General features: G+C 39.0%; 1 protein-coding gene across 1 annotated transcript in view; it reads left to right on the forward strand.

The window, feature by feature from the left end:
• The window catches only part of PHEX (phosphate regulating endopeptidase homolog X-linked), a 178,351-nt gene that overhangs the window by 124,637 nt on the left and 38,415 nt on the right, over window positions 1-15,299 (forward strand). The window contains exon 15 of the mRNA XM_023522333.1: window positions 4,772-4,830. Coding sequence (XP_023378101.1) covers window positions 4,772-4,830 — 59 coding nt within the window. The remainder of the gene's footprint in view (window positions 1-4,771; window positions 4,831-15,299) is intronic.

Genomic DNA, 15,299 nt, shown 5'->3' on the forward strand with positions numbered 1-15,299 from the left:
TACCTCTTTCAGAAGGACATTAAATTGGTTAAGGTTTCTGGAAAGTTCTCCACAGATGAAAAATCAGTGCAGTGTTAGTAATTCTTGTTTCCTCAGACTGTCTATCTGCTTCAGGGAAAGCAACATTAAGAAATTTAAGGTCCTCTTTGCACAGTAAAGTGATATGATAGTTAATTTTTTTTAAAAGAATTTTTTTTTTAAAAGAAATTTTTCAAGCATGGTAGGTAATTTTAGCTTCATGATACCCATTGGCTTTTATCGACATCTTTTAGGTCTGAAAATTTGTGAGTTAGTCAAGTGGGGATGATACTGGAGTAGCTCCACTACACTACTTTACTTTGAGCAGCACATCATGATTATATTTCCATAAAGCCCTAAAATAACATTTTGCTTCTTTGTGGGTAAAGGAGATAAATACCCTATATCTTTCATTCTTGTGGAATCCATTTTATGTGCACTAATGTGCATTATGAAGTTTCTACATGATGATAAATGTCAGTAAGAATGAAATTAATTGGGTGGTCATCCCCGAAGGTACATATTTAGGGTTGGTTCTCAGAATTGTCACTTCATCGGCTTGCTGAAAACTAGAGGATTTACTTCATTTCTCATCTTGAGTCAAAAGTAATTTCTTTCCCTCGGGATCCCCTTTCTCTGACAGAAATGATTTTAAGCCAGCTTCCCTATTAACTCTCTCTCATTCTACTGTAACCAAATGTGACTGGATTTTCTATCTCTATCTTCTGAAAAATATGTAAAAATACATCAAATGCCTATACAAATTATGGTCCAGCCCAGAACTTTTATTTGCAAAAGGATTATCTGTAGCATGGAATGGAAAGGATATAATCTACAGGATATTAGAAATAAAGCATTAAATACCCTATGGTTTTTATATTCCATATTCCTTAGACTGTTTTTAAGAGTTGATAGTTAAAAATGTAAAACTTTAGCCTGAGGTATATCTATTTTATAGAGTGCAAAGAAATCAGGGTACCAATGTCTTTTCCTTTAGATGATTATATTTCTGTATTACAGTCCTTTGATATATCCCATTGTCCAGTATAATTTTATCCTCATGTATTTTTGGATTTGAAGTTTATATGAGACCCCTTTCTACCTAATCCACTAAATCCTTCCCCAAACACAGAGTGCAGGAACACCCTAAAGACATAATAAGAAGGATTTAAAGCACACAAATGATACTCTTTGCTTATTCAAATTAATATGTATATAGTAATACATTTTTAAAAATAGATTTAGTGATCTTCTCTTCAACACATACCATTTGGAGAATAGTCTTAGCCCATAAGGAACTTAAAATCTCGTAGAAGATAAATTGTGCAAAATCATGTACCTTCAGGGCTCAATCAGTTAACAGATGGTGACTTAGGTGCAAATGATAGGTAGTGGTGAGGACTGTGGGGAACTCGTGCTTTCACACCTCCTTTAAAGAAATTCCAGTTTAATACTTTTCAAAACCATTGTGTTGGGAAAATTCAACCTGTTAGGTAGGACTTGGTCTGTGGACAGCCAACTTTCAAGTGTTTTAGTTATCTACTGCTGTATAACAAGCTACCCTAAAAATTGTAGAGGGTTAAAACAACAGTAATTATTCATTCTTCTTTTTCGTGGTTCTGGGTGTCACTAGGCTCAGCTGGGTGGCTCTTGCTCATGATCTTTTATGGAGCTGCAGTTAGATAGTGACTAAGACTGGAGTCATGTGGGAAGCTTCCTCTCTCTCTAGTGGTCGATGCTGGCTTTTGGCTGAAATGCCTACTTTAGCTTCTCTGGGGGTACTAGGCTTCTTTATAGCATGCTGATTGAGCAAGAAACTTTAAAAGAACAAGTTTCCTGAGAAAGAGATAAGGAGGAAGGGTGCACGTGTACACCAGGGGGAGGTTGTATTGCCTTTAACTTCCTAGCATTGGAAGTCATGCGGTGTCATTTCCACTGCATTGTATGTTTTAGAAGGGAGTCATGGAGGCTAGCCCATAATGAAGAGGAGAGGAATTTAGACTCCACCTCTCAATGAAATGAATGTAGAAAAATTGCAAACATAGGTTAAAACCAGCACAGTCCCAAGACTTGTCCACATGCAGCTCCCAGTAGTTTGCCAGAGGTGAAGACCTGGGCTTCCCATGCAGCAAAACAGTTAGATGTTGCAGGATCCAGAGATGTATATAGACTGTCACCTATAAACCTCAAACTTTTCACCTCGTCAGATAGCCTGATATTGTGATTGGTTGTCTCACTATTGAAGGAAATTTCCACTCGGAAGTGGTTGAGCCTGTCCATCAGTTAATATAACCTCATTTTTTTTATTCTTAAATATGCACTTACTGTGAAATGAAAAAACAAAACAAAACAAAAAACAACCCAGCACACGTGGTCTTACATTAGAGAATAACAAAACTAAATATATAATACACTTGGATGTTATCAGGGTGATATAGAAAAATATTTAATGGCTGGTTTGGCATGAGCACTGACCAATAACAAGTAATAGCATTAACAACTGGTAGGACCTACTGGGGCAGTCACTTAATATGAGCTCTGAGTATAATCAAGGCTCCAAACATACCCTGGAATCAGCAAGAGCTCTGGAAGGTCAGGAAAGGTGAAGTCACGTGTCTGAAATACGATGTTTTAGGTATTCTTGCTGAAGCTTCAAAGGCCCCAGGTGGTTGTTTGATTTCTTTGTTTTGTCCACCTTTGTCCATCAGCAGTTAGAAACATTTTTCTTGCATGGCTCTTACCATAAAGTTTTGAAAGTTTATTCTTTGCAAAAGAGAGGGGAATTGTGAGCGATGGGAACAGAAGGGATGAACTCTAGGAATACACATAACCTTTTGTACATACTATGGTTCAGTCCAGTGTTATTTAGAAGCCAAGTTGAGAGACACCTGGATTCTCCCCTCTCGACCCAAACAGCAGACATACAAATGCTTGGTTCTTTGCATCGTGTATTAGTTTTCTGTTCCTGCTGTACCAAATTACCACAACTGTAGCACCTGAAATGACAAAAAATGTATTATTTCACAGTTCTCTAGGTCAGAAGTACAGGTTACCTTGGCTGGTTTCTCAGCTCCAGGTTTCAAAAGGCTGAAATCAAGATGTCAGCTGGCCCGGCTCTCAGCTGGAGGCTCTGGGAAGAATCCTCTTCCAGGCTCATCAAGTGTTGGCAGAACTCGGTTTCTTGTGGTTATAGAACTGAGGGCCCTCCTTCCTTGTTGGCTGTCAGCTGGGAGTGGTCTCTTCACTCGAGTGGTCTCTCTCTTGTCCTTGCCCATGGCCTCTACATCTTAGAGCCAGCAGCAGCATGGGGAATCCTTCTCACTCTTGGAATCTCTCTAACTTCCTGCTCTGTAGCATCTCTTCTGACTTCCTCCTCTGTTGTATCTCTCAGATTCCAGTCCAAGAAAGTTTTCTGCTATTAAGAGCTCATGTGATTAGAATGGGCCCACCTGGATAATCCAGGATCACCTCCCTGTTTTTAGGTCCTTAAACTTAATTATATCTGTGGTCTTTTTTGCCATGTAATGTAAAATATTCACAGGATTCAGGGATAAGGGTGTGGCTATACTGGGGGGGGTGCATAAATTAGTAAAATAATTTTCCTGAAAAAGAATTTATACAAGTTTACTTTAAGCAATTTAGTTTAAGACAAATTGCTTAGTTTTAATAAAAGGCAGTGGCTGAAACTCAGCCATCTCAGTCAAGGGTCGGCAAACTGCGGCTTGTGGGCTAAATCTTGCCTGCTGCCTGGTTTTTGCATGCCATGGTTTTGCTAAGGCTGATTTTTAGAGATAAATGTTTTTAGTTGATTTGATGAGGGGGAGCCTTAACTTTCAACCCTAATTAAGCAAAATGTTATCCTGACCCAAAAGAAATCCACTCTTCTTATTAATAGATCTATATTACAAAAAAATGTACTCGGTGATTATTATATTTTTGATTTCATCAAAAATTTGTGGAAGTTTTTCTCACTAATGCAGTACCTACATAACCTCCTTGATTTTGCGTCTTTGCCCGCAAAATACCTACATGTTGACAATCTGACTCTTCACAAAATTTTTCTTTGTTGATCCCTGATCTAAGTAAGCTACTGTGCATTTAAAATGGAGTGTAGACTCTTCATAGCTGCAAGGTATTCCCAGGATCTGCTAATGCGTAACCTTAATTTTATAGCCAAATCCTAAGAAGGCAGGTATCAGTTCCAACACAACCCAGCTAGTTCATCTGTCACTGGGCAGGACAAGTCATTAGATCTTTTGGTGCTTAAATCAGTAAACTTTCCACCAGACTAGGCAGATCCTTGAGGTAGTGTGGTTATACTTTATTCCTCTCTTCTTTACATGGACCTCTGTGTTATCAAAAGCCCAAAAGTTTTTAAAGTGGACAGGCCAGAGGCAATGTAGCATAGAAACTCAGCTGTGTTTCCATTAGAGGGGAGAGACCTTTCGATTCTAGAATTTCTCATTAAAAATGTTTCAGAAGCACTAGTGCTGACTTTTTCTGTTAAGTTAGTAACGGTGAATAACCAGGTATGTTAATATATTGTCACTTAACCTAAATGTTCAATTTAGGACGAGACTATTTATTGAGCAGAGCAATAGCCCTAAACTGAAGTGATAATTTCCTGCATGCCCTGTGTCCCCATTGTTCCCTGGTTATTTGCTAATAAATCCCACCACGTTGTGTTTGTTCTTCCTTCCCTCCTGCCTGGATAATGCTGATCACTTGGTGATATTTGTTTCTCTTTCTACAGGTGGTTTACAAATCCGACGACGGTCAATGCCTTTTACAGTGCATCCACCAACCAGATCAGTGAGTATGCGGCTTCTTGTCTCCTTGTTAATCTGGAAGGAAATGGAAGGAACTTTCCCATAACTATGATTAAGGGTGGGGCTTTCTTCATTTTCCCTGCAAAAGTGACCAGGTGTGTTGGTGAAAGAAGTTTGCTTCCATACACATATGCCCAAATTTCCTCACTCCGTTCACCTTTTAAATTTTTTTTTAAATGAGTAAAAAATCAACTACAATAAATAAAATTACAATGAAGCTGGCCATGAAAATGAGCAAGTTTCCACTCTCCTCTTATGAAGGTCTTACCGATTTTGTCCATACCATTTTGTTTATTTCTAGGATTGATGGATAAATCAAACAGGTGACTGGGCAGATTGTAGAACATGAGGGAATCATCCATCTATAAGAAAAGTTTGGAAATGTTCTAATTAACCCTGGATGTAAAGTCTTTTTCTTTATTTTTCAATTAGAGTCGATATTCAATATTATATTAGTTCCAGGTATTCAGCATAGTGGCGAGACATTTATATCATTTACGAAGTGATCCCCTTGATTAGTCTGTTACCCACCTGGCACTATACATATTATAATATTATTGACTATATTCTCTATGCTGAATTTTTAGATGTAAAGTCTTGAGTTTGTTTTATTTACACATTTTGGGTACATATAATTATAAATGCCATGATAAGTTTAAAAAATTATTAAAGATCAGATTGGCACAGACCAATCTGAAAATCTGACAGCACCCAGTGTTGGCACCAGGGGCACATTTCACTGCTGGTGGAAATGTAAATTGGTTCACCCACTTTGCAGAGCAATTTGGCAACCACTAGAAACGCCAAAGATGTGCTTGCATATCTCTGACCATCACTTGCACTCTTGGCATGTGCCCTGGTGCTGTGATTCTCAAAGTGTGGTCCTGGAACCTATCACAACAGCATCACAGGGGAACTTGTTAGAAATGCAAATTCTTGGGCCCCACCAAAGATCTATTGTTCACAAACCCTGGACATGGGGCTCAGAAATCTGTTTTATTAAGCCCTCCAGGTGACTGTAACATAGTTTGAGAACCATTGCCCTGGTAGGCCCATGTGAGAATGCTTATAGCAATATCGTTTATAATAGCAGAAAAGGGGGGATAAGCTATATGTCTCTTTGGAAGAAAGTGAATTAAATGTGACATATTCACACAAAGGAATGCCACACAGCAGTGAACAATGAGTGACCTAGAGTGACATATATTAACATGGATGAGCTTCACAAATATTAGGTTATATGGGGGAAAAAACAACTTGGGAAAATATATTGAGTGTGATACTACATAAAGTTGAAAAGAATTCAAGACAGTTCTATATATGTGGTAAAAGTATGAAGACATTTACGAGAATGACATCCGTGAGTTCAGGTTGGCAGTGACCTGTTTTGTAGAGGGTGTGGGTCCCTTCTCCTTGAGCCCTTGTTGTTTCCTCATCTCCCCTGCATCTCTTTTGGTCTCCATCTTTACTCCCTCTCTTGGTAATACCATCTAATCTCATGGTTTTAAGCACATCTCTATGTTTTTTGTTGAATATAGGGGATGGAATTTAAAGAGACTTGCCAGCCTTGGCCATGCCCCATCATCTCCCTCCCGGCCCTGGATAGCTGTAATAGCCTCCTCTCTGGCCTCCTTGCTTCTGTCCTATTCCCCTTCAGTCTATTCTAACTATCATATTGCAGCCATTTTAAGGTGCTTTACAGTCATCTCATTTCTCTCCTTTGCTCAGAACCTGTTCTCAGCTTCCCATCTCATTCAGAATGAGGCCAAATTATTTGCAATGGCCCAGAGCCTCTTATCATGTTGCCTTTATCTTCCCTCTGTTCCAGCCTCACTGGCCTCCTTCCTGATCCTAGAGCATGAGACACTCTTCCCTCCTGGTATTTATACTCAGGGCTCTCTTTGCCTAGTAAGTTCCCCAAGAGATCTACATGGTTCTCACTCCCACTTCCTTCAGATCTTTGCTTGAATGCCGCCTTCTCAGTGAGGTGTCCAGCCTGCCTAGTATAGATCCTTTGTGCTGGCCCTCATCCTTACAGGACTTCCTGGCCAGAGAGGACTGCCCTGAGGCTGTGGCTGCCCACTCCTAGCAGGCACATCTTCCTAGAGTCGCCCTCATGTGGCCACTTTTGAGAATGGCAGTCTCTGCAGGACTTCGGTCTGAGAAAGTAATAACAGAAGGAAAACAGGCAGATGGTGGTAATTTTTGTTTTCTACATTAATTTATATAACCAAATGAGTCGTTAAATATTTTGAATATTTCAAATGTAAGTCCTCACTATAGAAATATTTATTATCATGAAAATACCATTGCCTTTTCCCCCTCAGCTTTATCGAGGTATGTCACAAATAAAGATTGTCTATATTTAAAATGCACAACATGATGTTTTGATATAGCTCCACATGGAGAACTAAGCTGCATATGGGAACTTACAGTATTTGGAACATTAATTATAAGTACTATTTATAACAATATAAATTATATTTATATAATATGAATGATAATATTTGGAATAACCTGTTGGGCAATAGGCAATTTTTAGATTATTCATTTTAAAAGAAAATGTTTTATGTACTATTCAGTACATGCAAAAGAATATATGTAACATGCTAGAACATATAAAGTATATAAGAAAACATATGATAAATGTATGCCTGAGTCTAACATCCAACCAAGAACTAGAACTTTCCCTATATCATTGCATCTGTCCGTGCTCCTCCCCATCCCATTTCTCTCCCACACCATAGAGGAAACCACTATTCTGATTTCTGTTTATCATTTTTTTAAAAATAAATTTTAATCCATTTAAGTATGCCTAAACTGTATATTGTTTAGTTTTGCTTATGTTTTAGCATAATAAAAATGATATGCATCTTGCATGCAATTTTAAGCTACAGTGTTTTTTCAATCAACATGTTTTTAAGTTTCATCCATGTAGCATATGGCAGTAGAATTTTTTTCACTTTCACTGTTCTGTAATATTCTGTTGCATGACCATATCCCAGATTACTTATTTGTTCTACAGACCTTTTCTGTTGACAGACCTATGTATCTTCCCCCAGGTTTTTGCTATTATGAACAGCACTGCTCTGAATATTCTCATATCTGTCCCTTGAAACAAGTGTTGGGGGTATATATTAGGAGCGGAATTACTGGCTTGTAGAGTATGAAAATATGCAACTTTATCATATTTTTCAAAGTGAGTATTCCAACGTATGGAAATCGTATGGAAATGTTTTCATCAACTCTCATTTTCATCACCAGTTGGCATTGGTACACTTAATTTTCACCCATCTAGTGAATGTAATAGATTGGCTCTTAGGCAAGAAAAGGCATTGAGATAGACTCTTCACCAGTGTTTCTATACTCACTTTCCAGTGTCAGTGAATGCTTACTTTATCCTTTGGGGATTTAAGTATGTCTATAATTCTGCCTCCAGGATTCGCCCCTGCTCAGCCTTTTCCTGGTCTGGGAAGGGCTGATCCTATCAGAGGTTTACTGAAGAAACAGCCATTTCAGGGTAACCCAGTGGTTTCTCGAAAGCTCATGAGCAGAGCAGGTTTGGAATGAACTATTTGAAGCAGTATTTTAATTAAGTGATTCAAGCTGTTTCTATTTTCCTGATGACCAGAGCTTGCTCTCATTGTAAATTGCATTCCCAGGCAAGATGACAAGGAATCCTTTGGGTGACTTTTTTTTAGCTCTCTCCTTTCTGATTTTCTGGACTACAAATTAAGACAGGTGGAGTTCCTTCATATACATTTCCTCACTGGGCTTTCTGGGACTCCCCCCAGCCCCCAACTGTCTTCTTTTTGCTTCAGTGAAGAAGTGAAAAATTGAGGTGATTTTCTGAAATGAACATCTTTATTGATTAGGGGCTGATTCTGACAGCATGTGGCCATCTGTTTAATTGGGTTTCACATCTAAGATGTAACTATACTTAGTAACGTGATTTATGAGAATTTCATTCAGTTCCCATTATCATTTTCTGATTTATGCCATTTAAGTCTGCTTCTGCACACAGTAGAGACTTGAGTAAAAAATAGAAACACTTTATTTGTTTTGTTTTGTTTTTTGCAAATCCATGCCTTTGTGTGAAATTGTGATTTGTGGACATCTTTCAATGGTAGCTATGTCCTTGGATACAGAGTGCAGTGTGATATAATATTTAAGTTTGCTGTACAAGGAGTTATACTTAGGAACTTTTGCAGAATTTAATTATATTTGAATGGATAAGGTGGTTAAGGAGGAAAGCAAGGAGCTGAGGTTATTGTTGCCCAAGCTTGTGCTTCCCTGACTTTGTGATAACAGCAAAACTGGTCTACTCACTTTTAGTAAGGAAACAACTAGAGCCTCAATGGGAGATCTTGAGCGCCACTGACTTAGGGGTACGACGTTGGTCAAGGTATTTCTCCTTCCTGACCCCTATTATTGTCCTCATCTGCCACATGTTGAGGTTACCTAGCCCACAGAGTTTTGGGCGAGGATTTAAAGAGATGAATTTGACAAGTACCAGCACATTGCTTTGGTCAGGGCTTGTATATGTAAAACTGACATGCCAGTAATCTCTAGGATAGCCATTCTGTCACAGAATAAACAGCATGATATGAGAATTTGGGAGGTGGGTGGGATATTTTGGACTTGTGATCTCAAAGTATTTTATTAAATACTTTAAAAATATTAAAATGCACAAAAATATTAAATGCACAAAAATATTAAAACCATATTTTTGTGCATTAAAAATACAACCAATTTGGAAAAGTGTTTGGCAGTTTTTTAATATCTCCTATAACCCAGAAATTTCTCTTTCAATGATGGATCCTTATGCCCACCAAAATACATATGCACAAATGATCATAGCAGCTTTAATCATAATGGCAAAAACCTGGAAAGAACCTAATGTCCATAACAGAAGAATAGGTAAGTAAATTGTGGTATATTCATAAAATGAATATTATATAGCAATAAAAAAGAATAAAATGCTTCATGCTACAGTAAGAATGATGCTGACCCAATGCTCAGTGAAACACTACATGGTTCCATCCCTATAAATTTCAGGAACAGGCAAACGAATCTGTGATCTAAGTGATAGAAGTTAAAATAATGGCTCCCTTTGTTGGGAGTACTGGCTGGGAGGGGGCACAGGAAACATTATCTTGATCTGGGAGGTGATTGCACAAGTGATACATGTGTAAAAACATACTGTGTTCTTCCATTAAAATTTGTGCCTCTACTGTATGTATGTAATACCTCGACATAAACAGTGACACCTCCATTCCCCCATAAAATTTTTGCAACAGCAAATAGCATGCATAGACATTTTGAGTTTATAACAGGTTATCTTAGGCTAAGCCCCCAGAGGCATAGATCAGGGATCAGCAAACTTTTTCTGTAAAGGGCCAGGGAGTAATTATTTTTGTCCTTGTGAGCCTTGTGGTCTCCACTGCAAATTCTCAACTTTGCCATTACAGTCATAGACAATTCATAAACGAGCATGGCTATGCCATTAAAACTATTTATATGGGCTGTAGTTTGCCATCCCCTGGTGTAGAGCACTGTTAGAGGGTGGTATCCAGGGAGCCTTGACGAGTATTCTGACCCAATTTTTAAACAACTTCGGATTTATCAAGTGGTGGTACCGGGGGCAGGAGGGGGTTGGAGTGAACAGCTCACATTTGGTTTTCAATTTAACTAACATGGAATAGTTTTTAGAATAAAATTCATTTCATATATTCAGTATCAATGTATATCTGCAAAGTACCTGATTTCAATATTAGTTTTTATCTTCATACATCTCAAATCATATTACGGAATTATTTTAAACAAATACAACCTTGGCTTGTAAACATGTCAGGCCTAAGGGCTAAAACCAATGATTTTATTATCTTCGCAGTTATACACAAGGGATTTGGTTGCCCCACTTTAATCACGGATATTCTGCTAAAGAAGATAAGCCTTTGTCCAGAGGCTTGGCTTTTGCTGGCATCAAACTATAGAATTAATCCTGAAGTCAAACAGATTTGTTTTGCTGTTAAGGAAATAACTGTTTCAAACCGAGAGAATTTCTCATACTTCATTGATTCTGCTTAAAACCATAAAGTGGAAGCTAAGTTAACAAACACTCACCTGTGGCCTATACTGGAATCTAATGAAATTATATTCCTGAATCCAGTTGACACTATATTTGGGGACAATTTGGGAATAGTCTTCCATAGTTTTGGAGGTGGAAGGAAACTTGAAGTGGTCACCTAATCCAGACTTGTCATTATCTAGAAGAGATCTCGACACTCAGAGCAACTCAGTAATTTTTTTCCACTTAATATTTATTGAGTCTCCAATGATTCTCACCTCCTGCTGTCCACACCCCAGTGTAGTGCCCTCCCGCACTGAAGAAGGCCAAGCTTTGTAACCAGTAGGATACTGTAGAAATGACAGAGCATGACTTCTGTGGCAAGGTCATAAGAGACCTTGTGGCTTCTGCCTTGCTCTCTTGGATTGATCACTCTGGAGGAAGCCAGCATCTGTGCCATGGAGGCACTGAAGAAGCTGCTGGAGAGGTCCACATGTGAAGGACCTGAGGCCTCCTGTTCATACCAGCACCATGTGAATGTGCCATCTTGAAGTAGAGTCTCTAGCCAAGCCTTCACATGACTGCAGCCCAGGGTGACATCTTGACAGTAACTTCACGAAAGACCTTGAGACAGACCCCCCCTGAAATAAGCTGTTTCCGAATTCCTGACACAGAGAAACTGTGAGATAGTAAATGTTTATTGTTTTGAGCCACTATGTTTTGAGATACTTTCTTACACAAGAGATAACTAATACAGAAATTACAATTTGCCAGGTACTGAGTTTGGTGCTGGGGTATGTTATGGTGTAGTGATTAAGTGTGAATTTGATTTTGATTCCTAGCTTGGCCACTAATAACTTGCAACCTTGGGCAAGTTACTTAAACATTGTTAGGCCTCGGTTTAATTATCTAAAATAGAGCTAATAGTAGTGGTTATCTTATAGAGTTGTCATAAAGATTAAAGGAGATAATGTATATAAAGTACTGGGAAGAGAGACTGGTTTGTAGTGGATACTCAGTGAATCTTAGCTATTAAGAGTCCTTGCTTTAGAGGACTTAGGAGAGACAGACGTATTACCAGTCATTTGTAAGATACCATGGTGAGTGTGCAATAGAAGGGTGTGCAGTGCATCCTGGGAGCCACAAAGGAGGGGTAATTAATCTGGGGGAGTCAAGATTGGCTTCTCAGTGAAAGCGACGTTTGAGGAACAGGCTTTGAGAGGAAAAAGAAATTCTCTAGAGGAAAAAAAAAAAAAGACACGAAGGATGTGCAGGAAGAAGGACTTGGTGTTGTAAAGACAACAGACACAGCAGAGGATAGTGTCTTCCTTAGGGTGAGATGGTCACAAATGCTGGGGCACCAGTTGCATATGGTTGGGCAGGGGAGAAGAAGGAATGATGAGAGATGCTATGTTGAAAAAGTATATGAAGAACAGGACATAGGGAGCTAGTATGGTTTTCTTTGGGAGGCAAGAAACGTAAGTTTCTCTTCCTTAGTCTTAAAGATCATGGCTTGGAGAGGGAGTAGGTTGAGGCCCTTAGACTGATGAGGAGTTTAGCAGATGGCTCAAGAGAAGACTGGGGAGGGTCTAAATTTAGGCAGTGACAGTGGTGAGGGGAGAAGGGAGTGAATAAGATCATTCCCATGTGATTGTTCTCAGATAGCTGTGTAGTGATAATACAAGTAGCAGTTTTCTACCTTTTCCACTGGTGCCTTGAAGGACTCCCATAAAATGGACATTATAATTGTTCTGTGTAGCAGTTCTTAACTGTGAACCATTTATGTGCCAAGAATTGTGCCGGTTACTTTAACATATATTATCTCTAATCTTCACAGCAGCTCTATAAGCTTGGCATTTGGGGTCCATTTTACAGCAGAGGAAACTGAAGCTCAGAGAGGCTAAGTAAATTGCCAAGGGCTACACAACCAGTAAATTGCAAAGCTGGGACTATAACCCAGCTTCTCTGATTGCGAGCTCTTAATCTTCACCCTGCACTGTTGGATACTGCATAAGAAATGTGAGAATTACACGAAATGATACATGTGAGCACACTCTTAAAAGTATGATATAAACGTATGTTAGAATAATTATTATATCATGCCCTAACCCATGGACTGGGGGATTGTTTCTGTTTGGTATGGAAACAAGATGTAAAATGTAGGGACAGCCAGGTGAGGGTCAGAGGGTCTCCAGGTCCTGCCAAGTCCATGTCCCAAAGGGCTTTGCACTGAGCAGCAGCTTGTCATTTTCGCCTCCAAGAGTGTTGCTCTCCGTAAGCCCCTTGGCTGTGCCCGTGACCTCTTTGCATCCTTGGGTTGGGATAGAGTTGAGAGGGGTTGTTTGAAAGATGTCATAAGCTACCTTAAAAAGAATAATTAGATGTACTCTTTAAAAAGGTTTCACTTTACAAAATTTACAGTGAGATTGTAAAAGTTTTGGTAAGTGAGCTAAAGTCAAGTCATGAACAAACTTTGAATCGTTTGCAAAATTGCCAGATGATGCACTTAGCAAGGTTGTGGGACACCTGCTACAACTATTTTAAGACATTATTGACCTGGTTTAGTCAAGGACTCTGGAGGTCCTCAAATAGCTCTTGTCTCTGAGGCCTGACCAAGGAGGCAGCTAAGAATGGCATTCTGGGTATTGCCACTGGAGGACAAAGATGTTCTCAACTGGGAAGCCTTGCAATCTCATGGCATTCCTGTTACTGCGGTTGGTCCCAGTACCAATGTCTGAAGGGTCCCATTTGCCACCTGCAGGACACACTTCTGAAAACACACTTGTAGGGCAGGACAAATGCTACTTCCAGACATAGAGGACTGGGCAGGTTTGCTGCAGGGCTGGTAGCAGGAAACAGAGAATGATTATCAGGGTCAATCTGATTAAAGAGATGGGGTGCGAGTGGGACACTCATTGGGGGGCGAGTGGCCTGGATGTGAGCCAGAGTGAGGAGAGCATCAGGAAGCTGCAAAAGAGCCATGTGATGGAGACAGGAAGTGAGGGAGCAGTCTTATAATTTATCTTGATGCTTACAATCTCATGCATTCTTCTTTGAAAAAAATCAATTGTCATTGACCCTTATTACAATAGTGGTTCATATTTATTGTAGAACATCTAGAAAACTTAGATGAGCTAAAAAAATTTTTTTAAGTTAATATCCTTTAAAAAATAGCCATGGTCATTAATTTTCTTGAGTACCCCTCAAATTTATATTTATCAACACATTTTAAAATTGAAATTAAATATGGATTCATTCAATAATACTGCTTTCCCCCCACACTGAACATTGTGATATGGATAATTTTTCATTTATTACATATTCTTCTAAGTCATCATGCATAGTATTCCACCAAGTAAAAGCTCCTTAATTTTTTAAACTGATTTCCTACCAACAGATATTTAGGCTGTTTCACTATTGTTAAAGACGTTTTGTGGCTAAGTCTTCGTGCAAATCTGAGACTACTTCTTTAGAATAAATTCCTAGATGTGGAGAAATTGCTGAATCAAATATGCCCAATTTAGTGATTTTAAAATACATCTTACCCGACTTCTCTTGAGAAAAGTGGTACCAATTTATATTTCCACTAACAGCAGATGAGATGGTTTTCATTTACCAAGTTATGCATCATAAAGATGCTGTTGGAGGAGATGAATAAAGAGACTCTGTTTTTTTGTTTAATATGGGGGGAAATATTAATCACATTTTTATTTTTGAGACCATTATCTCATACCCAGATATGGATCAATGAACCCACAGAAGTATTTGTTGAATATCTGCTATTTTCCCAGGCCTGGGGTAAATATCACTGCCTCTAGTGTCAGTTTTGAAAACTGAGGAAAGCAATTGTGTGTATGAAAGGACCTGTTGGAATAGAATATGAGATACTGAGCTTCATGGCGGGAAGAAATTTGTGTTTTCTCTGCCAGATGTTGAACTATAGCAGCGGTTCTCAGCATGTGGTCCCTGGGTCAGCAGCATCAGCCTCACTTGTGATAAATGGGTATTACCTGGTCCCATCCCTGACCTACAGAATCAGAAACTCTGAGAGTGGGCCCAGTAATTCATGTTTTAAGATTTTAACCAATAAACCTCTGCTAGATGCCAAAGTTTGAGAACTACTGAGCTATAAAAATGCAGCAAGTGAAAAAAAAGTCCAGCTTGGTTGGGAGAAGGTAGGGGAAGTAACTCATCGTGGTTTGCCTGGGACTGTCCCAATTTTACTACTGAAATGCATCACAATAGTCCCTTAGTCATGCTCAAGCAGGGACATTCTATCACCCTGGTAAAGAAGAGAAGGTTCTCTTTGTGGCTGTCTGAAGGTTATTATGGCAGAAAAAGAATAGAAGAGACAGAAGAGAAGATTTCAAGATGGAGGGCAG

This window comes from Pteropus vampyrus, unplaced genomic scaffold, assembly GCF_000151845.1.
Source record: "Pteropus vampyrus isolate Shadow unplaced genomic scaffold, Pvam_2.0 Scaffold339, whole genome shotgun sequence".
NCBI classification, from domain to species: Eukaryota; Metazoa; Chordata; class Mammalia; order Chiroptera; family Pteropodidae; genus Pteropus; species Pteropus vampyrus.